Below are 27243 nucleotides of genomic sequence, written 5' to 3' on the forward strand. Positions count from 1 at the left end.
TTCGTCGACAAACGTAACACTTGTTTAGAACATATCTCACACTTGCTCGTCCTTGTGGTATCCAAAATCTTTGTCGAACTTTACTAAGTGTTTGTGATATACCACTGTGTAACAGATCTTTGTGCGACCGTTCAATCAGAAGCTCCGTGAATCTGTCCTTTTTAGGTATCAACACTGGATATCTCGGGCCGAAGCTGATATTTGAATTCTCCAATCGTCCTTTGCAACGAAGGAGGCCAATCTCGTCTAAATATAAACCAAGTTGACGTTGTATGTTACTTGGTTTTTTGTTTGCAATGTCACTTATGACGTCACCAAAGTGTTTTCTTTGGGTATATTTCAACCACAATAACTCTGCTTCGTTCAAGTCATAACTATTTAATCCGTCGAGCTCTGATTTCCTCGTCTTCTTACGAAGTATTTTGACAAAACGAAGAACGTACGCTGTCACACGTATCAGTTTAGTTGCGGATGAAAATCGTTCTATATCTATGACATGTGACACGCACGGTTTTTCACAATCAAATTTCTTCTTTGGACAACTCACTAACTCCATTTCACTCTTTTGTTCGTTCTCAGTTTCACTTTCTTGATCATTCTTTGTGTCACTTTCTTGTTCATTGTTTTTGTTTGCTTCACTTACTACTTCACTTGATCTTTGTTTATTTCGATGCACCGATGGGCCTTTTAACCATTGTGGACCATGCCACCACAAATTATTTGCTCTCAATTTGTCTACACTTATCCCACGGGTTGCAATATCAGCTGGGTTTTGATTGGTGGTGTTGTATTTCGGCCACTCTATTTCTGACGAATACTGACTTTTCCGTCTTTGCCTTAATCCATTGTAAAACACACTTTGAATCTGTATATAGACACTCATTGTCAATATTCATTCTAAGTTGTTCCTTCACAAATTGCACACACCTTACACCAACTACAACCGCCATAAGTTCAAGTTTTGGAATTGTTAATTCCTTTATTGGAGCCAATCTTGTTTTTGCAAACACTAATTCTACCTTTGAATCACCTTTGGTTTCTTGCTGTAGGTAAATCACACAAGAGTATGCCTTCACAGAGGCATCACAAAAACACACAATGCTGGTTTCAATCACACTATCTTTGGCAATTAATGTCACACATCTTGGAATCTGGAACTCACATATCTTTTTCAAGTTTGCCTTTATATCATCCCACAAACATTTGTCTTCATCGTCGAGCTCACTGTCCAATTTAACTTGCTTTTTCCACAAACTTTGCATAAGCAATTTACCTTGTAGCACAACTGGTGAATAAAGTCCTAGGGGGTCAAACACTGACGCCACTGACTTTAAAACAGTACGTTTTGTTTCGGTCTGTACACCTTTTTCAAGCACTGTAGATGAATTTAATCCAAAAGTGTCACTGCTTGTATCCCAGATGTGTCCAAGAACCTTCATTAAACCTTCAGTAGCTCGATCGGATTTCCGAATAACAGTGTTCACTTCAACACTATTAGATATCCATTCCCTTATGTTCATTGAGGCTTCATTGAACATTTGCTTTGTACCGCTGTAAAGCTCAATTGCTTCTGTGATGTTTCTTGCTCCTGTTACTAGATTGTCTACGTATATATCATTCTTAATTTTCTCAGACAATTCGCACTCGTACGAGTCCAAATGAGATTCTATGGTAGCACCTACAAGGAACGGACTCGATATTATTCCGAAAGGAACACGACAGAAGCGATATTCTTCGATCGTATCTTTGTTAACCACAGGTTTGTCACAATCTTTAATCCATAAAAAACGCGTCACATCACGATCACTTGGTTGCAATCCTATTTGGAGAAACGCCTTTTCTATGTCGGCGACAACTGCAATGTTGTGAACACGAAACCGTAACAACATTCCGCACAGGTCATGAAGCAAGACAGGACCCCTATAAAGGGACTCGTTCAAACTCTTGTCACAGGATCTAGATGTTGCCGACGCATCGTAGACTACTCTCAATTTCGTGGTTGTTTTCAACGGAGTAATCACTGCGTGGTGTGGTAAGTAATGTATCATTTTACCAGTCCTTGCGTTGACCTTTTCGATGATACCTTTGGTCAGTTGGTCCTGTATCACACTGTCGTACTTTATCATTAACTCCGGTTTATCTTTCATTCGAGCAATTGTCGAACGCAGTCGTCCCATAGCTAGTTGGCGATTTACTGGTATATCTTGTGATTCGTCCTTCCAGGGCCATTTAACTTGATAACGTCCATCAGAGAATTGAAGCGTATTTTTGAATGCTGACATTGCTTTTTCGTCACTAGAAAGCGTTGGACAATCATTGATTCCGATGGATTCGATTTTCCAGAAATCTTCTAAATCTGGCACTTTCGGTAAACAATCATCGGTGGAAACGAATGCGGTGATTTCATTAAACTTTGTACCATACGTCATAATTAACATGTTGACGTCATTTCTGTCATGGACACCTTCCTGTGTACGTCCGGTAAGTATCCAACCAAATTTGGAACTAAGTAAATATAATCCTGGTTGAACTTCAAGTTTTTGACTTAGCACAATGTCCAAGTAGTAATCATTACCGATGAGCAGATCAATTTGGCACAATTCACTATCTTCGGCAATGTCATCTGCCAAATCCACTGATTTCAACAAATGATTGGCATTTTCGGATAGCCCTTTCATGGGTTGCCTTTGAATATTTCCACTGATCACAGGCACAATATTCACCGATATTGTCATATAATCACCCGTTTTTAACTTAAGTTCCATTGTAGATATCTTTGTTTTCACAACTTTGGATTTATCACTACCAAACGTCATAACATTGATTTCCTCTTTTCCTTCTTGTTTTAGGTTTAATTTTCGAGCTAAAGCCTCCGAAACATATGACCTCTGAGAACCAGAGTCTAAGAGCATTCTCACGACTCTGTGTCTGTCACTTTTTGCACCTTTAACTTCCGTTTTCGCCGTTTGCATCAGTACCATTTCTCCTGAAGAGACAAGAACGTTTTCCTCTGGAATATCACCTTTTTGTGTCATTGGCAACTCTTCCGTTAAATGAACACTAGATTCAGAAATCTTGAAGCGCTTTGGACATATACTTCTATGGTGGCTGTTTCTCTCCCCACAATAGACACACACTTTGTTCTTCTTACACTCTGCTGTTTTATGTCCAACCTTTAAGCATCTAAAACAACTCTCCTTAAGCACTTGTTTACGCGCACTGAGTGTCCGGTACTGGAGACACTCGTCACTCCAGTGATGTTTTGCGCAGTATCTACACATTTCCGAGTAATCTTTACTTGGTTTTGATTGCTGCGGCGTTAGTTTCTTTGTATTTGCAACCAAAGCCTCAGCCGAACTTATTGCTTTATAACCATAGTTTGATTTATTTGGTATTCGATCACTCTCCGAACCACGATACAGCGATTTATTTTGTGGTATCTTTGGTTTTGTATCAAACTGCCGTTTGTCTGACTTTTCTCGTGCAGCTATATATTCCCTCAGTCTATTCCTTAATGTAGCTATTGTCCATTTTCTTTCAGCACCATTTAACATTTCTAATTGAAGAAGCACATCTTCAGGAAGTTTTGCTCGTATCATCGATATGAATACGTCCTGATTTATGTTCTGTTCTAGAACCTCAAGGCTCCTTAGATGACGCTCAACATTATCCAAGAAATTCCTTAAACTGGGAACATTGTTATTTGCACTGTGTAAATTTATCAATTTATTGTAATGTAAGTCAATCACTTGTTGAGTCTTACCGAATCTCTCTTTCAGTACTTCAATCGCTACTTCATAGTTCTCGTTTGATAACGCTAATCCGGCTATAGCACCTCGCGCTTCACCATAGAGCTTGCTTTTGAGATAATTAAATTTATCCACTTTTGATAATTGATCATTCTTATGCAGTGTACATTCGTACGAATCCCAAAATTATATCCAACGTAATCTATCACCACCGAAGGAAATCATCTCAAGTTTTGGGAGTCTAACTGAAGTTGACGCTTTCTTTTGGGACTCTTTTTGTTCTTTTTTTTGTAGTTCAAGAAACTCTTGTTGTTGTTTAACTTGAGCATGAGCAATATTTTGAAGTTCATGCTGTAACTGTACAAACGGACTTAATTCATCCTTTTCTTTCTTAACATCCACATCCTGTTCTTTCTTAGAAATGAGTTTAGCCTTATACTTTTTCAAATCGAGTAAAGCCGATATGGCTTCATCACACAGGCTACAGTCCTCATCAATAATTGCACTGACTAACTCTGTTTCACTATCATCAAGAGCACTTGCTAATTTTCCAGATTGAATTTCTAACTTTTCTGAATAGGTTTTTAGTTTCTCTAAACACTTACTTGTCTTCGAAAGCACATCATCTATGTTACTTGTATCTAATTTACACTTTATTAACAAAACACTTTTGTCAATTTCGGTCTCTAAAGTATTTCTGTACCTCGTTCTAACTCCCTTTAAATACGAAATCCCAGCCATTTTGTTTAATTTATTTCCTTATTACTTTATTCCTGATTCACTGACAAACTTATTAATGTCTAATTCGCTTAGCACTGAAAATTCCAGCTGCATAACTTCATCACTACACAATTTTAATCCATCTTATTTGCACTCAAATTACATTTTATTACTTATTATTCCACCTGCATACTTATTCATTATGTCCGGTTAATATTCCCGGGTTCCGGCACCATCAATGTGGCGAAGTTTAATTGAGTTATTGCCCCCTGAGATTTAATTGCCACATTGGGGTTTGGTTTTGAATGTTCTCACAAGAAACAACACAATTTAATTTTTACAGTTTTTAATTTGTTTCAAATTTAATATAGTTTTCTTAAATGATTTTCCTAAATAATACACAATAAATCGTTTATCCAAAATGAAAAACTTCCTTTTTCTGGCACTATAAAACCGTTCCTTATATACCTTTCTATCCCGCCACTCGGGCACGAAACGCCCGAGAAAAACGTGCACAATCCGAAAGGATTATATCCGTCGGATATGATCCGGCGGAATACTCGCGAAAGTCGCGACAATCAGCTGGTCACCAAAAATCTAAATATCAAGTGTGAGGGCCATGGGCGCAGTCATTGACAAGTTATCACAGAGACAAGCTTTTTTCGTTCAAGGTCACTGTGACCTCAAGCTTTGACCCGATGACCCCTAAAATCATAAGGGGTCATCAACAGGTCAGACACAACTCCATGTCAAGTTTGAGGGCCATGGGTGCAAGCATTTTCGAGTTATCACTAGAAACATTTTCGTATTCAAGGTCACTGAATAGTTTGTTGATCATAGGTTTAGGCATTGTTGAGGAAGATTTGTTAACTTTTTGCGTTAAAGTTTATTGTGACCCTGACCTTGGCCCGATGACCCCCAAAGTCAAGAAGGGTCATCTACTGGTCAGGCCAAACCTTCATGTCAAGTTTGAAGACCATAGGTCCAGGAATTGTCGAGTTTGCTTTCAAGGTTACTGTGACCTTGACCTTAGACCCCTAAAATCAATAGGAGTCATCTACTGGTCAGGCCCAACCTCCAAGTCAAGTTTGAGAGCCATGGGTGCAGGCATTATCGAGTTATCACTCGGACAACCTTTTATCATTCAAGGTCACTGTGCCCTTGACCTTTGGCACAATGACCCCTAAAGTCTATAGAGGCCATCTACTGGTCAGGCCCAACCTCCAAGTCAAGTTTGAGGGCCATGGGTGCAGGCATTGTCGAGTTATCACTTGGAAAATCATTTAGCTTTCAACGTCACTTCGACCTTGGCCTTTTGCCTGATGACCCCCAAAACAATAGGGGTCATCTACTGGTCAGGTCCAACCTCCATGTCCAGTTTGAGGGCCATGGGTACCGGCATTGTCGAGTTATTACACGAACAACCTTTTACTATTCAAAGTCACTGTGACCTTGACCTTTGGCCCGATGACCCCCAAAACAAAAAAGTGGTCATCTATAGGTCAGACCCAACCTCCACGTCAAGTTTGAGGGCCATGGGTGAAGGCATTGTCGAGTAATCTCACGGACAACCTTTTACCATTCACGGTCACTGTGACCTTGGCCTTTTGCCTGATGACCCCCAAAACCAATAGGGGTCATCTACTGGTCAGGCCCAATCTCCATGTCCAGTTTGAGGGCCATGGGTACCGGCATTGTCGAGTTATCACTCGGACAACCTTTTATCATTCAAGGTCACTGTGACCTTGACCTTTGACCCAACAACCCCCAATATCAAAAGGGGTCGTCTTCTGGTCCGGCCCAACCTCCATGTCAAGTTGAATGACCACAGGTCTAGGCATTGTTCAGTTATATCTCGGACAAGTTTTCAAATCTTTTTACCATTAAAGGTCACTGTGACCTTGACCTTTGACCGGATGACTCCTTAAATCAATAGGGGTCATCTACTGGTCAGGCCCAACCTACATGTCAAGTTTGATGACAATGGGTCCAGGGATTGTTCAGTTATCACTCGGACAAGCTTTGGTCTACCGACGGACCGACCGACCGACCTACTGACCGACCGACATATGCAAAGCAATATACCCCTCTTCTTCGAAGGGGGGCATAAAAATATTATTGTCCGAGTTCTCCGTTTTATAAGAATTGTTTCGCACTAGATATACATGTATTTGAAATGCAGATGTCTAATGATACTTTTTATACAAGTGACGTCGACCGCGAAAATGAGTTAGGCAGCGGTAGCATGTTCATTTTTGCAAAATATTGTGTGTCGTAAGTACAGGAAAACTCCGTTGGCTCGAACTCCCAGGGACTGGCGAAAATACCTCGAGCGTGGGAATGCTAACATTCAGTATAAAGAAATCGGTCCTTTATATCCAGTTCGAGCCAACGAGGAATTCTAGTCAAGCGAGTTTGAGCCAATGTGGTTCGACTGTGCTATTTTGAATTATTTTTGAAAAGTTATTTCTAATTCGAATTTTATACAATGTTTAATGTTTTATTCAATCGCTTGTTTAAATTGAGATTCTGATAATTTTATGAATGTCACCACATGACTCATTTTCGCAGACGACGTCTCATTTATCAATTTTAAATACAGATTTCAATTCATGCTTCTAATTCTAAACCTTCATTGGAGAAGTCGACACGTCCTACGATGTCTGAAGACTTGATCAGGGCTTCAGTATGTTCGTCTGTCAAAAATGTGCAACGAACAGACGTGTCCAAAATTATATCTGCGTTAATCTTATTGATTTCTCCTTGCAGCTTCACAAGTTGCTTCTTGGCCATTTTCGCATGAATGAAGTGCTGATGTAACTGTTTTTCTGTCGTTTGCATGTCTGTTGTCGTTTCTGCTAGAGTCTGTTTCAAGTCTTTTATCCCATCTTTCAGTTTTGAAAGTATCTCTTTTTTGTTTGATCTCGTTTTCTTTCATACTTTTCAGCAACACATTTTCTTTTCTATCCAGAACAAGTTTTATGTGTGCTCTAAATGTCCTCAGTTTCTGTATTTCTTCTTTTGTGTTTTCTGATATGAACGCTTCGGAATCGTTGACTTCGTTGTTCAAAGCGGAAATAACAGCTTCCATGTGTCCAATGTTTCTGATTAGTGTTTTATACTCCTCGGACTCTTTGTATTGTTTTGCTGTCTCTGACAAATACTCAACCTTACAAGTTCGGTGATGTAACACAACGCAGTCTGAGCATCCAAGGGCATCATGGGTTGGACAATAAAACTTTATCATTTCACTACTGTGTTTATGACACGTTTCGGTAGGCAGAAAATCATCTTTGTCTTTGTTCATATAAAAAGACGGCATTTTATCTTTGGTTAGGAATACATGATTTCTTGACATAGCGAACCTCTTGTGGTCAGATACACAAGGATCACACATAAACTCCTTGCAAGTTTTACATAACCCATTTGCGCTGATCTCCCTCCCATCCCACAGGCACGGTTGACAATGTAAAACAGATTCCGTTGAGGCATTGTCTAATTTTCGTCTAGCAACCTCCATTATTCACCTGTAAAATTTGTTTATGTTGATAATATGCAGAGGCACGCCTAACAGTCATACAGTTTAACGACAGGTGTTCGACACATAGCCTGGACACTAAAATAAGGCCTTTCAATCCTTTGATACTGTTAAGATAGTATTATTATTTCTATTTAAACAGAAGCCTAACACTGAAGAGGCATAGTTTAGTGTCCGATCTATTTGACGTACACCGTCGTGAGTTTATCTTTGAGAACGTTACTGGGTTACTTGCTATTTTGTCTGTAGTTTAGACTTTAGAAATATTAAGCGAATTAGCAGGAAGTAAAATTGATTACCTTTTTTCAATCTTCAAATATACCAATTCTTTCAGATAACTCACTAACTACTAGTACCTTTTCACGTATACAAACGATTCATATCAGAAACATTTCCAATTATATAGTGTTGTATTTAAGGCTATAACAACTGGATACTACAAAACATGGACACGCCGAAACATCCAACGTCACATGTTCGTACTATGAACGATTTTATTGGTCGATATTATCACATTCATACATCGTTTATTTGTAGCTACTCGGCAATTTCCGGTCTCTGATTCGATAAAGGGAAATATTACCTTAAGGGAGGTAATACTTTATATTGCAATGACTGTGTTAAAGTGAACATGATATCGATAATCTCATATATGGATTGGTCTAAGCTAGTAACATTTCTATGTGATTTGTTCGAATTCATTAGAAAAACATCTTATAAATATGAAATGGATGGTGCATTTGTTGCATTTTGATTTTGAAGTCTGTAAAACTTGAATAGTTTAGTATACATGTGTTATTTTACATGGCGACAAAAAAGCACCGATTTAAAATACAATGAATTACATGGCAAAAATGGGTTTCTTGTATAAATACATATATTATTTATTATATAAATATATATTTATTGATTTTAGATCTCTACAATGATCATTTTGGTTTAAACCGTATTTAATGTATATAAGTGCATTTGGCAAAGACATAAAGTACATACATAATAAGTACGGGTTGAGAAGGTAGCAAGAGCTAATATTGATACCTCTCTTATCTGTCATTTTATGCCGTCAGCAGTGCATGATCATTTTGTGTATCACATTACAATGTGCATATTTTTGCAATATGTTACAATGCACACATGTTTTTTTTTAGAAAATACTGCAAAATACTTGAATGCTCCGAAATGCAAGTACACAATGGTACACAATGGTAATTACTCTTACCCCTGCCATTCCCTATCTCAAGTAAATACCTAGATGAACCATCCACGAAGTGATTTTTCATTTATTGATGAGTATGAAAAACAAAATAACATCAAAATATATTTAGTACAAACTAATATCTTTTAAAACATAAGGAAGCCAGAGATTAAAGTGACACTCATAGTCAAAATCAATATAAACACATGTAAAACAACATATATTTTGACTGATAAACCTTTAACATCTTACTAAGGCCACTACTTTTATATAAATTGGTTTACAAAACCGGCGGGTCTAATTTTCCGAAAAGTACAAAAAAAATAAAAAATGAATTTCACTTTTTTTTTCCAAATTATTTTCCCGACCGTATTGATTTTGGTGCGAAACGAAAGAAAAACGAACGGTAAGAGTACGAATGCAGTCGATTTTGACTGGTTTGTTGTTCCGTAGCCGTATTCGCCAATTTATAGTGATATTATGTGAGCCAGTCAACTGTTATGGCAGCGCCGTTGGCAATGGCGGAATTGACGATAGCAGTCATTCTTTGTATGAAATAATTAATTAAAATATGCAGGAGCTGTTAAAATAACAATAGCAATAAACATTGGCAAATTTAACAGCCGACACAAACAATAGCTGTCACGTGATTGTTGTTTTTCCCCGCAAATTTAGGTCATGAAAATATTTTTGTTTATAGATAAAAAATAAAAGTGTCAGCGGCTGCCATCGAATTAGTAGACACAAATATCTGTAAATTATGTGTGAGAAAAACACTTTATAACATTTTATGGTTAAATATCAAATAACAGTGCACTAAGTGGGAATGGTGAAATCGAAAGTTAATTTTCTAAGTTGACACCGGTGACCTAGATTCACAAGTTCGGTCGGTGGTGTTTATGGATTTTAAATCACAAAATGGTTTGGAAATACTTGTCATTGAGTCAATGTAAAGCTTGTGTTTATTTTAGATTACATGTTTATTCATGTTTGGATAGTAGACAATGAAAGAGTTGAACACATGTGTCAATGCCAGGAGTTTTGTGCAAAACATTTAGATAAAACAACACGGAGAACTATTTTGAATAAGTCCATTTCAATTTGTAATGAACTTGATATTTCACTATAAATGAGATTTGTTGTTGTAACCAAGGAATACTCTTTAAAATGAAAAATAAAAAAGCATGAAGTATAGATAGATGCACTGTGAACGCATGTTTACACAAAATGGCGGAGTTGGGAGAAGATGAAAATGTCCTATACATAATTATGGATTTCTCTGTTACTATCATTGGTACATAAAGTTAAGTCACATGCAAGATTTAATATTTTGCTATGTGTTTTTTATGTACTGATGTGGTAATTTGCTGCAAGATTTGAATTTGAAATGGATTTGGTGAACATCCCATGGTAAATATCCCGGTCCGAAAATATCCGGACTTAGCATGGATCGGGTTACACACAACTAGGACCCCTCATGGTATAGGTTATATATACTCAAATCTAGGTCTAGTTTGGTTTTTAGTTTTTCAGGAATTGTTTTCGCAATATTAAAGCTCAAATGTCTTTATAAAATGCTACCTCCTTATTTACAAAATTGGTAATTATTTCACTTTATTGACAAAATCAAATATTAAAATAACTTAAACAATGTTTAGAAAATGTTATATATTGTTTTAATACAGCGCAATTTTTGTGTATTTTAATGCGTAAAATTCGCCTCCTCTTTTTTCAATTTAATATTGGTAAGTTTTTAAGTGTTCTGCATTCACTTTTGCTTTAGCATACTCTTAAAGCTAAACAAATGTCTTGCTGAGTGATATTCAATGTATCTTTGATTAAAAGTGTAGTTTATACATGTAAACATGTTTTATAGTCAATATCATTGATGTTTTATATGCACAGTATGTAAGATTTAAAATGTGTGTTTAATAATAACTTTGAAACTTTGAGTGTATTAAAACATACATTAATAGCAGTTTAAGGATTTAAAATGACAAGTAAATGATATAAATTTTGACTGTGTTTATGTTGTTTTCTGATTTTCACCCTTTAAGAGTATGTTTTGTGACTTTTTTTTTTTTTTTTTTTTTCGACCACCCAGTGGACATTTTTCCCAAAAATTCTTGTAAACCAAAAAATAAAAAAGGAGTGGCCTAAATAACACATAAAATTTATGGAAAATAACTGATAACACAATTGTAGCCGTCTATTTAATAGCAGAAAGCGCAAAATATTAAATGATTGGTGAGTGCTAAAAGATTTACTGTAGTAAACTATAGTCACATAAGGTAAGAATGCCGTGTTTTATGCTCATGCATTTGTTCAATTTAACTCGGTATCCTTCATAAGAACCATCGTTTTCTACAAGTATTCATCCTTTTTGGAATATTAAAACAATATTATTAATTGTGGAAAATCTTATTTTGGAATAGTTATAGATCTTTAAAGGGACTCGCTTATGTTGTTGTTTTCTGTAAAATGCACGTTTTGTATGACGAAATAAAGTGTAGCAAATCATTATGAGTTTTAGTGTTAAAACTAAGCTCGAACCTTTCAATAAATGTTGATATTTGCTCATTTATCATCTTTGGAGATCACTATTTTTATTAGCAAACAGCTTTGAGCGATTCGTTGTTGCGTGTTTCGTGTTTTACGTGATAATATCAATGTATTGACGTACATGTTTTTGTATAAGTCATAGTGGCCCAGTGAGTAAAAACGTCGTTTTCTTTTTCTCTTGAGTTTACCGGAGTTGGTTTGCATCCCACTAAAACCAAAATACTTTTTATACTACAATTGTACTTTTTTCTACAGGTTCGATATCATAAAGTAATGATCAAATAAGTTGTGTTTTCAAATACATTACCAGGTATACTTTTTTGGTCCCAAACAGCCCCTTTCTGGAGTTATTTTCTCAAATCAATTTTAGGCATGTTCTGCATGGGCGCTCAAAAGCTTGTAATGATTAAGTAATACAAAGATAATACATATAGAAGATATTCGTTGATTTCAGTGTAAGATCGTCATTTATTTCATGAGTCTCATAAAAAAACACTTTTTCACGATTAGTGAATCCACGATTAATCACGAGTCAAAATATTATACGATGTACACTGAAAAAAAAACAAATTTCTAGTTCCGTTCATGCTTATCAAGTTATGAGATAATATATTAGTTGCTAAATTTATTTTTCAAAACGTCCCATTATGGCATACCTCTTTGCTACTCGTGGGACGCACCTCACGCGTAGTGCTACTTGTTGGACGCCCCTCACGCATAATGCTACTCATGGGACGCCCCTCACGCTTCAGATGAGATACTTTATTAACATTTTAATTTACCGATAAATTTTGGTTAACGCATTTATTTCTATAATATTGAAGTTATAACTGAAAATGTCGGCTAGCCCTAAATCTTTAAATGGACACCGACGCTGACGCTGACACCAGGTCGAGTAGTATAACCCCCATTATTCAGGCTTCGAATAGTCGAGGTACAAAATTATGTTTAAGCACTTGTTTATGTTTGTTATGATTGTGTTCGAAAGCAGACGTTCCGGACCATTCAGCTTCAAGAAAACGTTGGAAAAGGGATAGCCAAAACGTAACAAATGGTAAGTAATGTTCATTTTATTATGTAGTTATAATTTTGTACAAATGTTCCGTGTTAAAAGTGAGATACTCAGTTGATCAAAGGGAAGTAAAAGCAATTGTTTTAAAAAGTAGTAAATGAAGTTGTTATTTTCGCTTCTAAGCTTGCAGTGAAACTTCCACTGTTTATTTTAACTGATAAGACACCTTATTTCACAGAAAAACATGAACGAAATAATAATCTACTTAGAGTCTAGATAGTATACAGTGCGCTAAATTATATAGTTTCCTTTAGTACATATGACCACACATATAAGACGTTTCTTTTCATCTTATTACAGATTTTATGATAATGCGTAAGATGTCCTTTTCCCGCATGATCGGTGTTCTGGTATTTAATGTATAGAGTAAGTAATATGATACTCTCGCCTCTAGAGTTTCATTACACTGTTATACTGCTAGGCATATACAGTTGTCTTGCTGCGTTCTTGGTGTACATAATTATGTAGATGAATCAATGGAATAAAAAAATTAGTTCGTGAAACGCCAAATATTAAAACACTCGGTAACGTACCAACCAGCCTACAGTGATACGGAACCAATTATTAGTTCACGTTCCTTTCCATCTTAACGTAGGTTTAACGATGATGCGTTATTATGTAGAGGAATAAATGGAATACAAAATTTCGTTGTACTGTATCTTCCGTTAACACCAAACATTAAAACAATCGGTAACGTACAAACCGTCCTACAGTCATACGGAACCAATCAAAGTAGTTTTAATCAACGTTAAATAACAGCACTGAAGACATCCAATCCAACCAGAAGTTTTTTGCTCACTGGACAGAATGATAAATTGTACCCGTCATTCTGGAACCCAAGGTCTTTTAAAGATAAGATAACTTTCAGGTCCCTCTCCTTTCCGTTTATCAAAACTACATGACAATGACTGCGAGCAAACACTAGTATTCGTTCCTTTCCGATGTTGATGGACTCATATGGCCAGTATAGTATCGGAGCGTCATATGTGTTCAGCAAACTTCCGTTGAAATCAAGTTGAATGATTCGTTTAACAGCAGAATCATCAGACAAGTAAATTGAAGAAGAGCTAATGGTTAGATAACGTGGAGATGAAGCATTTGTTGTCATCGATTGCAACACTTCTCCAGTCATCGATAGTCTTTCTACATACGAACATGCTGGTGCATTTTTCTTATGTCTGTAGGATACAAAAAGGCTTTTATCAGTGTATGCTAGTCCATAGCATGAACCGGAAACGTCGAAATTTGTCCCAGCAATTACTGAATCGTTCTTAACGCTCACAAATTGTACTTTGCATGCACTTGGAAGAGCAACAGCTGCGTGACCGCCAGGGAGGGCACACACCTGCCAAGGGTCTCCAATCAATTCACTACGTGACAAGACCTTGTTGACGTTGATATCTACAAGCTTAACACATTCATTCTCAATGTCGGCCAAAATACATTTTCCTGGTTCCACGAGAGCGGAACTTGTTATCAAGAATCGGTTTGTGTCTTCTGTGCAGGAAATGTCCAGCTCGGCATCTTTTGTCCATTCCACAGTAGATAGATCGATGTCTGTCTCTGATGTTATTCCTGTAATAAAAGAAGCGTAGACAATTTAAGTAAAAGTAAGAACAAATACACGAGTAAATAAAATTGAAAGGTCGTTATAAAGTTATATGCTTTGATACAGAAATTTAATCAGCATTCGCCGAACACCCCATTTGACAGAGATCGACTAATGCGTATTGAAACACTATTACATATAATTGCCCTATGGCTTGCGTTTTATAAGAATTGTTTCGTATTAGACATGTTTAAAATGCAGATGTCTAATGATACTTTTAAGATACGTGACGTCGACCGCGAGAATGAGTCCTGCAGCGGTAGAAAGTTCATTTGTGCAAACTTACTGTGTCTCATAAGCAGACAATAAGTACAGTCAAACCCCGTTTGTTCGAACTCCCAGGGACCGGCGAAAATACCTCGAGCGTCGTAAATTTTGAGCAAAGCTGGAATGCTTACATTCAGTAAAAAGAAATCGCTCCTTTACATCCAGTTCGAGCCAACGAGGAATTCGAGCCAAGTGAGTTCGAGCCAACCGGGGTTCGAGCCAACGGGGTTCGACTGTACTATTTGGATTACTTGTATTTAAAAGTTATCTCCTATTCGAATTGTATACATTTTTTTATATTATAATCCAATCGCTTGTTTAAATTCAGTTTTTGATAATTATGTGAATGCCAACTCGTGACTCATTTTCGCAGACGACGTCACAATTATTAATTAAATGCAGATTTGATACTTCTAAGATCTAAACCTTCATTGGAGAAATCGACCCGTCCGAAAAAGTCTGAAGAGTTGATCAGAGCTTCCGTTTGTATGTCTTTTAGGAATGTGCAACGAACAGACGTGTCCAAAATTATCTCTGCGTTGATCATATTGATTTCTCCTTGCAGCTTCACAAGTTGCTTCTTGGCCATTTTCGCACAAATAAAATGCTGGTGTAACTGTTTTTCTGCCGTATGCATGCCTGTTGTCGTTTCTGATAGAGTCTGTTTTAAGCCTTTTATTCCATCTCTCAATTTTGAAAGTATCTCTTTTTGTTTGATCTCGTTTTCTTTCATACTTTTCAGCAACATATTTTCTCGTGTATCCAGAACAAGATTGATGCGTGCCCTAAATGTCCTCAGTTTCTGTATTTCTTCTTTTGTGTTTTCTGATACGAACGCTTCGGAATCGTTTACTTCGTTGTTTAAAGCGGAAATCACAGTTTCCATGTGTACAATGTTTTCGTTTAGTGTTTCATACTCCTCAGACTCTTTGTATTGTTTTGCTGTCTCTGACAAATACTCAACCTTACAATTTCGGTGATGTAACACAACGCAGTCTGAGCATCCAAGGTCATCATGGGTTGGACAATAAAACTTTATCATTTCACTAGTGTGTTCATGACAAGGTTCGGTAGGCAGAAAATCAGCCTTGTCTTTGTTCGTATAAAAAGAAGGCATTTTATCTTTTGTAAGGAATACATGATTTCTTGACATGGCGAACCTCTTGTGGGCAGATATACAAGGATCACACATAAACTCCTTGCAAATTTTGCAGAAACCATTGGCGCTGATCTCCCTCTTGTCTTTCAGGCACGGCTGACAATGTAAAACGAACTCTGTTGAGGCATTCCCATTGTCATTGTCTGACTTTCGTCCACCATCTTCCATGATTTACCTGTAAAAATCGTTTCCGTTGATTACACACAGGTGACTGTAGGAACAGGCCAAAAAGGCATACATTTTACAATGAGGATAGGGATCAAAGTCATTCAAAGTATTCTGAACGATAAATATCAGTGCCACAATGAAGATTCACACATATTTTATGTATACATATATCGTCATAAGTAATTGTTTAAGTTACAGTTCATTATATTATCTCTAAAGGACAGACGGAACAATAATAATATCATATTACACCATAGGGTTCATTTCAATCACGCACACAAAACGCGCCAGGGGAAGTAAGCAAATTGAATGATCCTACTTCAAAAAGAGAATCAATACCAGTGTTCATGCATGAGGTATTGCAAAAAAGATATTTAGTTTAATGGTACAATCAAATCAAGTTGTCTTTAATGATTTATTGTGTTTACATCAACTAGAACACCATGAATCGGATTCATTGCTTATTGAGAGCGCCGTTCTGCTGAAGGTCACCATGACATCAACAACAACTGCTCCATTCGCACCACCTTTTTTCTGGGTGCGGAACATGTCTGTACGGTAGCGTTGTATGTGTCGTTCCTTAGCAGTTTCGAGCACTCAATACGCTCTAGGTGCGTGATATTGAAATGGATTCCCATTTTAATGATGAGCCTTGAAGTGTATAATAAACTGAAACTTAGACTTCAGCAATATCAAGCAGGAAGTAAATTTGTTTACCTTTTTTCAATCTGCAAATATATCACTTATATCAGATAGCTCACTAGTACACTTCCACTCAGTTTACAAATGTATACACATTTTTCATGTAATAAACATTATTATGTATTATTTTAAGTTGTAATTTTGGTTTAAACAAATGGAAACTACGCACATAGACACGACAAAACAAACAGACGTCACGTGTTCGTACTATGAACGATTTCATAGGGCGATATAAACATCATTGCTATCGGAGCTACTCGGTAATTTCCGGGGTTGGCAACTCCGACTCTACATTCGGAGCATCTCGGCCTTTTTTACGAAAACAACCTCAGATGTATGCCGGTACATCAGTAGAAGTAGTTCGTAAAATTTTGAATTATATTATTAATAAATTGTAGTGTTTTAGGTTGTTTTTGTAGATCTAAGTTTAAATTGATTGCCAGTGAAGTGTATTATTGCAAACAAAATTAAGATTCACAAGAGTTGAGTCATTAAGTTTAACTGCTAGATTGAAATGACTTAGCGATCTAGCGATGCCCCCCCCCCCCACCGGAAATAAGGAAAAAACATTCCAAGTTTACTTTGGAGTCAAAGTCAATATCGGAGAAAATAGTAATAAAATACGCGCTAATTTCACCATTATGGATAAAAAAGGTTTAAATTGTCTGGGGTGAGTACCTCCAAGTCACCCTACAAACGTTCAAAACTATTTCAATTTAGGTTGAGGGAGAGGCGAATGTCCAAAGGTGTGCCCGTAAATATAGCCCCCTCTTATGTCAATTCCTGGACCCGCTCCAGACAATGACCGTTTTTATTTCTATTAAAAAACCCTTTTTATTCAAGTAATAATAATGTCAAGTGCAACGGCTTACTCTGACATTCAGGCTATTACTTCATAAAGTCATAAATATTTTTCATTGGGACTATATTGTCCAACTGTTAATTAAAGGGACTGTGTCACAGATTGGCACCAGTTTTTTTCTGTAACGAATCTCAGGACAATTATCTAATAGAATGTGTTACGCTTTGTTATCATAATTGTAAAAAAGTACCAAAATGTAAAACAAAAAATGGTGTCGGAGACCGGGTTCGAACCCGCGTCGCCAAAATTTTAGTTTAGCTTCTTACTCACTGCGCTACATAGGCTTATTCTAATCAGGTGACATAATTAAGCTAATAAACCTACCTCGGTAATATCACGTGATAACACCGACTAGCCAATCACGCATAAGGAATGAATTCTACCAGGTAGACATACTCAATGGAAATTTAATGGAAAAATACGAAATAACTGCTAAACTTATATAAATTGTAAACTATGTGGTACTTAGTTAGTAAGTTTCAATACATTGTTCACGATGCCAAGTTTATGTCAGTTTTCGACAATTTTCTCTGTTATCCCGCTTTTTATCATACGTGAGACAGCCCCTTTAATACTTAAACGAAAATTAATAATCACCAAATGAATCAAGTTTGATTGTTGTTTTATTGGATAGGTAAATGTAATAACCAAAAAATAAATCAGCTCAGCTGTTGTTGATTTTCTAAAGTCTGAAGATGGTGTTAGTACACAAATATACAGTTTTGAGACAAAGCACTTTCACCGTGGCTACGCAGGAACCAGGTCTGTGATATAATACAATGTAACTTTATACAACCTAATGTGTGCATACGCTGGTGGTGTTCGTGATCCTCCGCTGCTAAATCAAGGTTTTTTAAACTGTTGTACGGATTTTGGACGAGGCACTTCATCGAGGCTACGAAATTGTAGTACAATATACAAGCAGCTACATCAATGTACCAAGTTTATAGAACGTCTATACTGTCTGATACATTCAATTTTCAATATACCCATTATGTTATAGTGAGATGACGTGAAGTATATTAAAGAGTGATTAAGAATGGGCGAACTGAGCGTAGCGTACGAGCCCTTCTTAATCGTTAAGATTATACTTCAGGTCATATAACTGACTAAGAATACAACCTCGTTGGCTGATACATTGTCAACGCAAAATCTCACACAGGAAAGGTGTATCGGATGAATGGCAGAAGGCGGACCTTTAAAAACCCGGGAAAGTTGAAAATCTTAATGATTTAGTCTAGTTCTTAACGATTGCTTATCTGCAATTTCATTGGCTGACAATGTTGGCTGTATTCTAAATTCAGGTATAACTTCTGTATTTTCAAATTCGATTTTCTCGATTATTGTTCAAGAAAAATAGTTTTAATTTAACACACTATTGTTTGGCAACATTGGCTAAACAAAAACTATAAACTCACTCAACTGTGGCGATCGGGTCAGTTTTACGCGTGGTGCAGGAAAGATCTCCAAATTTTGCACGAGGAAAAGTAGGTGAGCAAACATATCGAATTTTGTTCTCATTTAAGTTTTCTATCGTAAAAATATAGAATCATTTATGTGTTCGAATAAATAATCAAGAGCGAGAAAAGTATGGTGGTGATTTGGTGATGGTGAGGACCGGAATGTCATTACACCTAGCCCCACTTGTTCAAGAGAACTTTAACGCCGCTAGATATCAACATGATATTTTGGTACCAGTTGTTTTTTCGCACCTACGAGGCAGTGGATGTGGCATGGTAATGCTGCACGAGGGCACCGGTCCAAACAACGCGTGCGACACAGGCGTTACTAGAGCAGTAGATCGTCCGGCGGCAGCCTTTCCCTTCCAAGCCGCCAAATCTCAACGTTATTGAGCATGTGTGAGACGAGCCAGACAGACGACTAAGGAGGCGACCCGAATCCTCTCTGTTTTTTGCTCATCGGTGAAATGCACCGTCTGTTTGACGACGCCGTTATCAGACGTTTACATGACGTAAACATATTGTCATTTTTGCAAACTAATTTAGATTTATTTTTTGAACATGCAGTGTATCAGTTTTGGATTCACTATAGCACATGTAGCAGTAATGATTACCTTACATGTTTTAAAACATACACTTAGATTGGTTATTTCATATCAAGTTTATTGCCAGAAAACGTAACATATGACATGTGGTCGGCGGGTTGGAGTGGTCACGTGGACAGGCTGAACCAGACGGTGATGAACTCGGCCTCCGATATCTTATGGTCCACTGTGGGTAAACATGGCACATGGATTATACAATATGTGCACATTTGGCACCGGCTTTGTCAGAGTCTAGGATCACAGTGTTTTCGATAATAACACCATTTGGGGCCTGAGTTGTTATAAGGTCAATTGTGAACGACAGCTATACTTGTACTTGGTGTCACCTTCCATTCACGGTTTGATGCATAGAAGCCAGAACTGGTAACATTTTTTTCAGAAGTAAAGATACATTTTTACTGAACGGGCTCGAACACGTAGGCTCTTGGCTAAGAGGCGTACACATACACCACTTGACCACTTACACTCAAAACTGTGTGTGTATGCTCCCCGAGGTTTCAGATTTAGAACGAAGAAAAACCCCACACCTGAACAATTTTTGTCACTCAATACTATGTACAAGTTTTGGGAAAGTGTTCAGGTTATAGGTAACCTAAGGCAAATGATATTTTGAAATGGCTATATATGACGTCTGACCATAACTTTGAAGATGTGTGACTGACACACTGTATTTATGAGTATTTATGAAGCGGTCACAAAGTGGCCAACCCTTTGATACTTATGTGTGGCCTAGACCTTGAAGTGTCCGCTCGACAGGTCAGACCTTTTTGCTTAGTCAATATGAAATTCTTCAATCGGTTGAGGGGCTATAGAGCGGACATCAAACGGTTGGCGGATGGACGGTAATATGGACAAGGTGGTCCCTTTTGAGAAAATAAAATGCCACATAGTGCTTTATAAAGAAGCCATGAAAGGAGGGCACGAAATGATACCGAATGGACGGTCAAACAGTGGTCTCTTTGGGTATAATTGAAATATAACATGGTGGCTTATGAAGTTGCCATGTATAGAGGGGACATAAACTAGTTCCCAGAATCGTGCACTCAGTAAAACCACGGTCTTTAAAACTGCACTCTCACAGATATACCATTTTTATCCTGTCACCTGCATACAAATCGGTCCAATAACAAGGTGCCGTGTAAACTTTAGTTTATTAGGATAGTAGACCACGTGATGTTTATCTACAGTCAGGTGGTCATGTGACCGCGAAAACGAACTTCTTTTATATATCTGCAATGTCAGAAGAAAAGCAGAACTGCCGTTTCAGTATCTTATCAATGGACCACTAACAGCCGACCTCAGCAATCACTCGCCCATAAAGTCCCATCATTATGCAAAATAATGACACTGGCAAAACAATCGACCTGGAATCTTCATGAGATGTGAAAATCTTACCCCACCCGCAAATGCTGGAAACTGTGAAACAGCATTCAACGATACTCGTCGATAGTTTATTTCATTTCTGTGGTGAATGACAAAATCTCACTTACAACAGAAATGAATGATCTCTTTGCCAGTGCAGTTATGATCATTCAACACTATCAACATCATTTAAATCCATTTAATATGTTGCGATTGTTTGTAAACACTCGTGATCTTGAATTTTGACCTGTGGCTGTGTACTGTACTCTGACTTGCGGAATAATTGTTACATCATCAGATAATGTTCAGAGACTGATCCATGCTTATGCACGTTTAAAAGTATTTTTATGTTTTGAATTGATATTGACGTATTAAAATGCAATGACTTTGAATATAAACGTACTAAAAAAGTTGAACAGCTTTACGAACTATTTTGGGGGCGATTTAAACATGGATACCGAGTGTGATGACGTCAACAGGGAAAAACAGTTGTCCCCCTTACTTTTAAAGATTCTTATTAATTTTAAGGTTTTATAGTGTTTAATTAAACAAAGTAACAGGATAAATAGAATACTAGGTTAGTGCCGTGGATGGAGAAAGTTTATCTGGCTCGGCTGCGGATTTTATCGGGTTCGCCTTCGGCTCACCCGATAAATTCCTCCGCCTTGCCAGATAAACTTCCTCCATCCACGGCACTAACCTAGTATTCTCTATTTACAACTTTTTTATTTTTGTCTTGGAAAGAGCAAATTTTTGCGTAAATATCTTCAAACTAATGATATAAGATTGCTGACAAATAATCAGTAATAATTAGTTCCAAGACAAAAAATAAAAAAAAGTTGTCAAAACGTTCAATCTGTGAGAGTGCAGCTTTAAAGATAAGCCCTCACAGAGTTCATGTTTGCTATAATTGATATCAAAACGTGTTCTAAATGAGTTATTTTATCGAAGCCCCAAACCTTCTCTTCCGGCAAGATGAAATCGTTTTGCTATATTTTTAAATAAGTTAGAACAAAAGGACTCTTATTTGAAGTTCTGATGACTACTTCGTATTGTAACAAGGAGTTTGCGTATATAACAAGCGATCATAAATTTTCACATAAATTGGCTATTTTCAAGAAAAGAAATAAAAAAAGTTGTCAAAGCGTTCAATCTGTGAGAATGCAGCTTTTCTAACGGCTTTGAACGCTTCGTTGTTGTGTGTTGCATGATTGGTTGATTAACATTATCACGTGATGTTATCAATGTATTGAAAATGCCAATTTGCTCTAAAACTTTAACCGGACGCTGACGCTGACGCTGACACCAGGTCGAGTAGTATAACCCCCATTATACTTCAAATAGTCGAGGTAAATAAATGTTCGAGCACTTGTTTATGTTTGAAATGATTGTGTACAAAAGGAGATGTTCCGGACCATTTAGCTTCAAGAAAACGTTTGGAAAAGGGATAGCCAAAACGTAACAAATGGTAAGTAATGTTCATTTTGTTATGTAGTTATATTTTGTACAATATTTTCCGTGTTACAAGTGAGATACTCAATTGATCAAAGGGAAGTAATAGCAATTGTTTTAAAAAGTAGTGTTTGGAGATGTTATTTTCGCTTCTAAGCTTGCAGTGAAACTTCCACTGTTTATTTCCACTAATAAAGCACCTTATTTCACAGAAAAACATGAACGAAATAATAATCTACTAAGAGTTTAGATAGTATACACTACGCTAAATTATATAGTTTCCTTTAGTACATATGACCACACACTATAAGATGTTCCTTTTCATCTTTACGTAGATTTTCTGATCATGCACAAGATGTCCTTTTCCCAGTGATCGGTGTTCTTGTGTACACTATGATACTCCCGCCTCTAGAGTTTGATTATACTGTTATATTGGTAGTCATACAGTTGACTTGGCGCGTTCTTGTTGCACATAGGTAGATGAAAAAATGGAATACAAAATTTCGTTGTATTGTTTCTTACATATACACCAACCATTAAAACAATCGGTAGCGTACCAACCATCATACAGTAATACGGAGTAGGTTTTAATAAACGTTATACAACAGCACTGAAGACCTCCAATCCAACCAGAAGTTTTCTGCTCACTGGACAGAATGATAAATTAAACGGAGCATTCTGGGACCCAAAATCTTTTAACGATAAGATAACTTTCAGGTTCCTCTCCTTTCCGTTTATCAAAACTATATGACGAGGACTGCGAGCAAACACTAGTATTCGTTCCTTCCCGACCTTGGTGGATTCAGATGACAAGTTTAGCAACGGGTCTTCATATGTGTTCAGTAAACTTCCGTTGAAATCAACTTGAAAGACACGACTACTGCCAGACTCAATAACGTAAATTGAGGAAGAGCTAACGGTTATATATCGTGCAGCTCTAGTCTGCATTGAAAATGATTGCAACACATCTCCAGCCATCGATAATCTTTCTACATACGAGTATCCTGGTGCCTTTTCGTGGTGTTCGTAGAATACAAAAAGGCTTTTATCAGTGTATGCTAGTCCATAGCATGAACCTGATACGACGATATTTATCCCAGCAATTACTGATTCATTTTTAACGCTTACCAATTGTACTCTGCATGCATTTGGAAGAGCAACAGCTGCGTGGCCGCTAGGGAGAGCACACATCTGCCAAGGGCGTCCAATCAGTTCAATGCGTGACAAGACCTTGTTGACATTAATATCTACAAGCTTAACACATTTATTATTATTGTCAGCCATAAGACATTTTCCTGGTTCCACAAGAGCGGAACTTGTTATTTCGGGTCCATGTTTGTCTTCTGTGCATGAAATGTCCAGCTCGGGATCTTTTGTCCATTCCACAGTAGATAGATCTATGTCTGTCTCTGATGTAATTCCTGCAATGAAAGAAGTGTAGACAATTCAAGAAGAAAAAGTAAGAACAATTCACGAGTAAATGAAATTGAAAGGTCGTTATATAGTTAGAGGCTTTCATACAGAAATTCAATCAGCATTCGCCGAACGACCGAAATAGAGATCGACTAGTGTGTATTGAAACACTATTACATATTATTGTCCCAGCTCTGCGTTTTATAAGAATTGTTTCGTTTTAGATATATTTGAAATGCAGATGTCTAATAATACTTTTTCAGATACGTGACGTCGACCGTGAAAATGAGTCCTGCAGCGGTAGCAGGCAATTTTTTGCAAACTATCGTGTCTCATAAGCAGGCAATCAGTACTGTCAACCCCCATTTGCTCGAACTCCCAGGGACCGGCGAAAATACCTCGAGAGTCGGGAATTCCGAGCCATACCGGAATGCTTACATTCATTATAAAGAAATCGGTGCCTTACATCCAATTTTAGCCAAAGAGGAATTCGAGCCTATCGAGTTCCAGCTAACGGAGTTTGACTGTACTATTTGGATTATAAGTATTTGAAAGTTATCTCTAATTCGAATTTTATTTATTGTTTCATGTTATAATCAAATCGCTTGTTAAATTCAGTTTTTGATAATTATATGAATGCCACTACATGACTCATTTTCGCAGACGACGTCACAATTATTAATTTTCTATTGATACTTCTCAGATTTAAACCTTCATTGGAAAAGTCGACACGTCCTAAGATGTCTGAAGAGTTGATCAGAGCTTCAGTGTGTTTGTCTGTCAAAAATGTGCAACGAACAGACGTGTCCAAAATGATCTCTGCGTTGATCTTATTGATTTCTCCTTGCAGCTTCACAAGTTGCTTCTTGGCCATTTTCGCATGAATGAAGTGCTGGTGTAACTGTTTTTCTGTCGTTTGCATGTCTGTTGTCGTTTCTGCTAGAGTCTGTTTTAAGCCTTTTATCCCAACTCTCAATTTTGAAAGTATCTCTTTTTGTTTGATCTCGTTTTCTTTCATACTTTTCAGCAACACATTTTCCTTTGTATCCAGAACAAGATTCATATGTGTCCTAAATTTCCTCAGATTCTGTATTTCTTCTTTTGTGTTTTCTGATATGAACGTCTCGGAATCGTTTACTTCATTGTTCAAAGCGGAAAGTACAGTTTCCATGTGTGCAATGTTTTTGTTTAGTGTTTTATACTCCTCGGACTCTTTGTATTGTTTTGCTGTCTCTGACAAATATTCAACCTTACAATTTCGGTGGTGTAACACAACGCAGTCTGGGCATCCAAGGTCATCATGGGTTGGACAATAAAATTTTATCATTTCACTACTGTGTTCATGACACGGTTCGGTAGGCAGAAAATCAGCTTTGTTTTTGTTCATATAAAAAGAAGGCATTTTATCTTTCGTTAGGAAAACATGATTTCTTGAAATGGCGAACCTCTTGTGGGCAGATATACAAAGATCACACATAAACTCCTTGCAAATTTTGCAGTAACCATTGGCGCTGATCTCCCTCCCGTCTTTCAGGCACGGCTGACAATGTAAAACAAACTCCGTTGAGGCATTGTCTAATTTTCGTCCAGCAACCTCCATTATCCACCTGTAAAATTTGTTTACGTTGATAATATGCACAGGCACGCCAATCAGTCATACAGTTTAACAACAGGTGTTCGACACATAGCCTGGACACTAAAATAAGGCCTTTCAATCCTTTGATACTGTTTAGATAGTATTATTATTTCTATTTAAACAGAGACTAGCACTGAAAAGGAATATTTTAGTGTCAGATCTATTTGACGTACACCGTCCGGTCGTGAGTTTATCTTTGAGAAATTAACTGGGTTACTTGCTATCTTGTCTGTAGTTTAGATTTTAGAAATATTAAGCGATTTAGCAGGAAGTAAAATTGATTACCTTTTTCAATCTGCAAATATACCAATTCTTTCAGATAACTCACTAACTACTAATACATTTCCACGTATACAAACGATTCATATAATAAACATTTCCAATTATATAGTGTTGTATTTAAAGCTATAACACTTGGAGACTACAAAACAAGGAGACGCCGAAACATACAAACGCCACATGTTCGTACTATGAACGATTTTATTGGTCGATAATATGACATTCATACATCGTTTATTTTGTAGCTACTCGGCAATTTCCGGTCTCTGATTAGATAAAGGGAAATATTACCTTAAGGGAGGTTAAACTTTATATTGCAATGACTGTGTTCAAGTCTAATGAAATGTTTTAATTGTAAACTGCAGCCGCTGGCTCACTCTTTTACTTATGAATTCACACGATGTTTGTATTTGGCAGACTCGAGCGTACAAAGGAGATACAGGAATACAATAACAAATGTCAAAATGATAAAAAAGTATTCATGAGCGCTCATTATTTTTACTAGAACATAAATCGGCTCATCTGTCCAAGTCCATCGTATATTTAAAGATGGTGCTAGTTCATTATTGTAGTTTGAGACATTGAAATTTTGACCGAGGCTTTCGATGTACCGGGTCTGTGATCTAATTCAATTTATGCAACTGACTATTGTCTGGATACGATGGTGCTGTTTATGATCATCTGATGCTAGTAGTAGGCGCTTCTACAACATTGTACATGTTTAAGACAAGACATGTTTCTCCAAGGCTATGCATGTACCAGGTTATCATTGTAGTACAATATTCAAGGAACTGCATAGTGGTAACTGCTCTTCCGAAGTTCTTTCATTAACATAAGGAAAGGCAATGATAAATTCATTAAAGTTGCACGTTTTATTTTGTGACCCGGGATCCACCACGAGGAATAGATTCAGCCATTTCAACTTTGAATATCCCATTACAAAGACTGACCACAGGAGTGACATATTCACAACCTTTCATAATCTGCCGGGGCAATTCATAAACATGTAAATGCGTTCCGTTTACCAAATAAGTATATGCTACAAAAACCGTGCATTATTCTTCTATGTTAATCTGGAACCAGTACATGAACATTTTATCGATAATCGCACTCATTGATTGGTTATAGCTAGTAACGTTTCTATGTGATTTGTTTAAATTCATTAGAAAAAAATCTTATAAATATGAAATGGATGTTGCATTTGTTGCATTCTGATTTTGAAGTCTGCAAAACTTGAATAGTTTAGTATACATGTGTTAACTTACATTGCGACAAAAGAAGCACTGATTTGAAATACAGTGATTTACATTACGAAAAGGGCTTACTTGTATAAATACATATAGTATTTATTATAGATACATATAGTATTTATTATATAAATATATATTTATTAACTTTAGTATAGATACATATAGTATTTATTATATAAATAT

At 36.9% G+C, this 27243-nt stretch overlaps 2 protein-coding genes across 3 annotated transcripts; both read right to left on the bottom strand.

Annotated features, from left to right (window-relative positions):
* Positions 1-761: 761 nt before the first annotated feature.
* LOC128223425 (uncharacterized) lies at positions 762-7262 on the bottom strand. Its single transcript, XM_052932706.1, has 3 exons — positions 7100-7262; positions 4117-4321; positions 762-3687 (listed from the first exon to the last, which is right to left on the bottom strand). Exons 1-3 carry the CDS (start codon positions 7260-7262, stop codon positions 762-764), a joined length of 3294 nt encoding a protein of 1097 aa, XP_052788666.1.
* A 5557-nt stretch (positions 7263-12819) lies between these two features.
* LOC128224339 (uncharacterized) lies at positions 12820-25895 on the bottom strand. 2 transcript variants are annotated; one of them, XM_052934156.1, is made up of 3 exons: positions 25817-25895; positions 24607-25502; positions 12820-14411 (listed from the first exon to the last, which is right to left on the bottom strand). In XM_052934156.1, the coding sequence occupies exons 2-3, from the start codon at positions 25493-25495 to the stop codon at positions 13585-13587; spliced, it is 1716 nt and encodes a 571-aa protein (XP_052790116.1). In that variant the 5' UTR covers positions 25496-25502; positions 25817-25895; the 3' UTR covers positions 12820-13584. The 2 variants fall into 2 exon arrangements, with proteins under 2 accessions (XP_052790116.1, XP_052790115.1); XM_052934155.1 differs by lacking the exons at positions 24607-25502; positions 25817-25895 and adding exons at positions 15139-16046; positions 16757-16924.
* Positions 25896-27243: the final 1348 nt, after the last annotated feature.

This window comes from Mya arenaria, chromosome 17 (assembly GCF_026914265.1).
Source record: "Mya arenaria isolate MELC-2E11 chromosome 17, ASM2691426v1".
NCBI lineage: Eukaryota > Metazoa > Mollusca > Bivalvia > Myida > Myidae > Mya > Mya arenaria.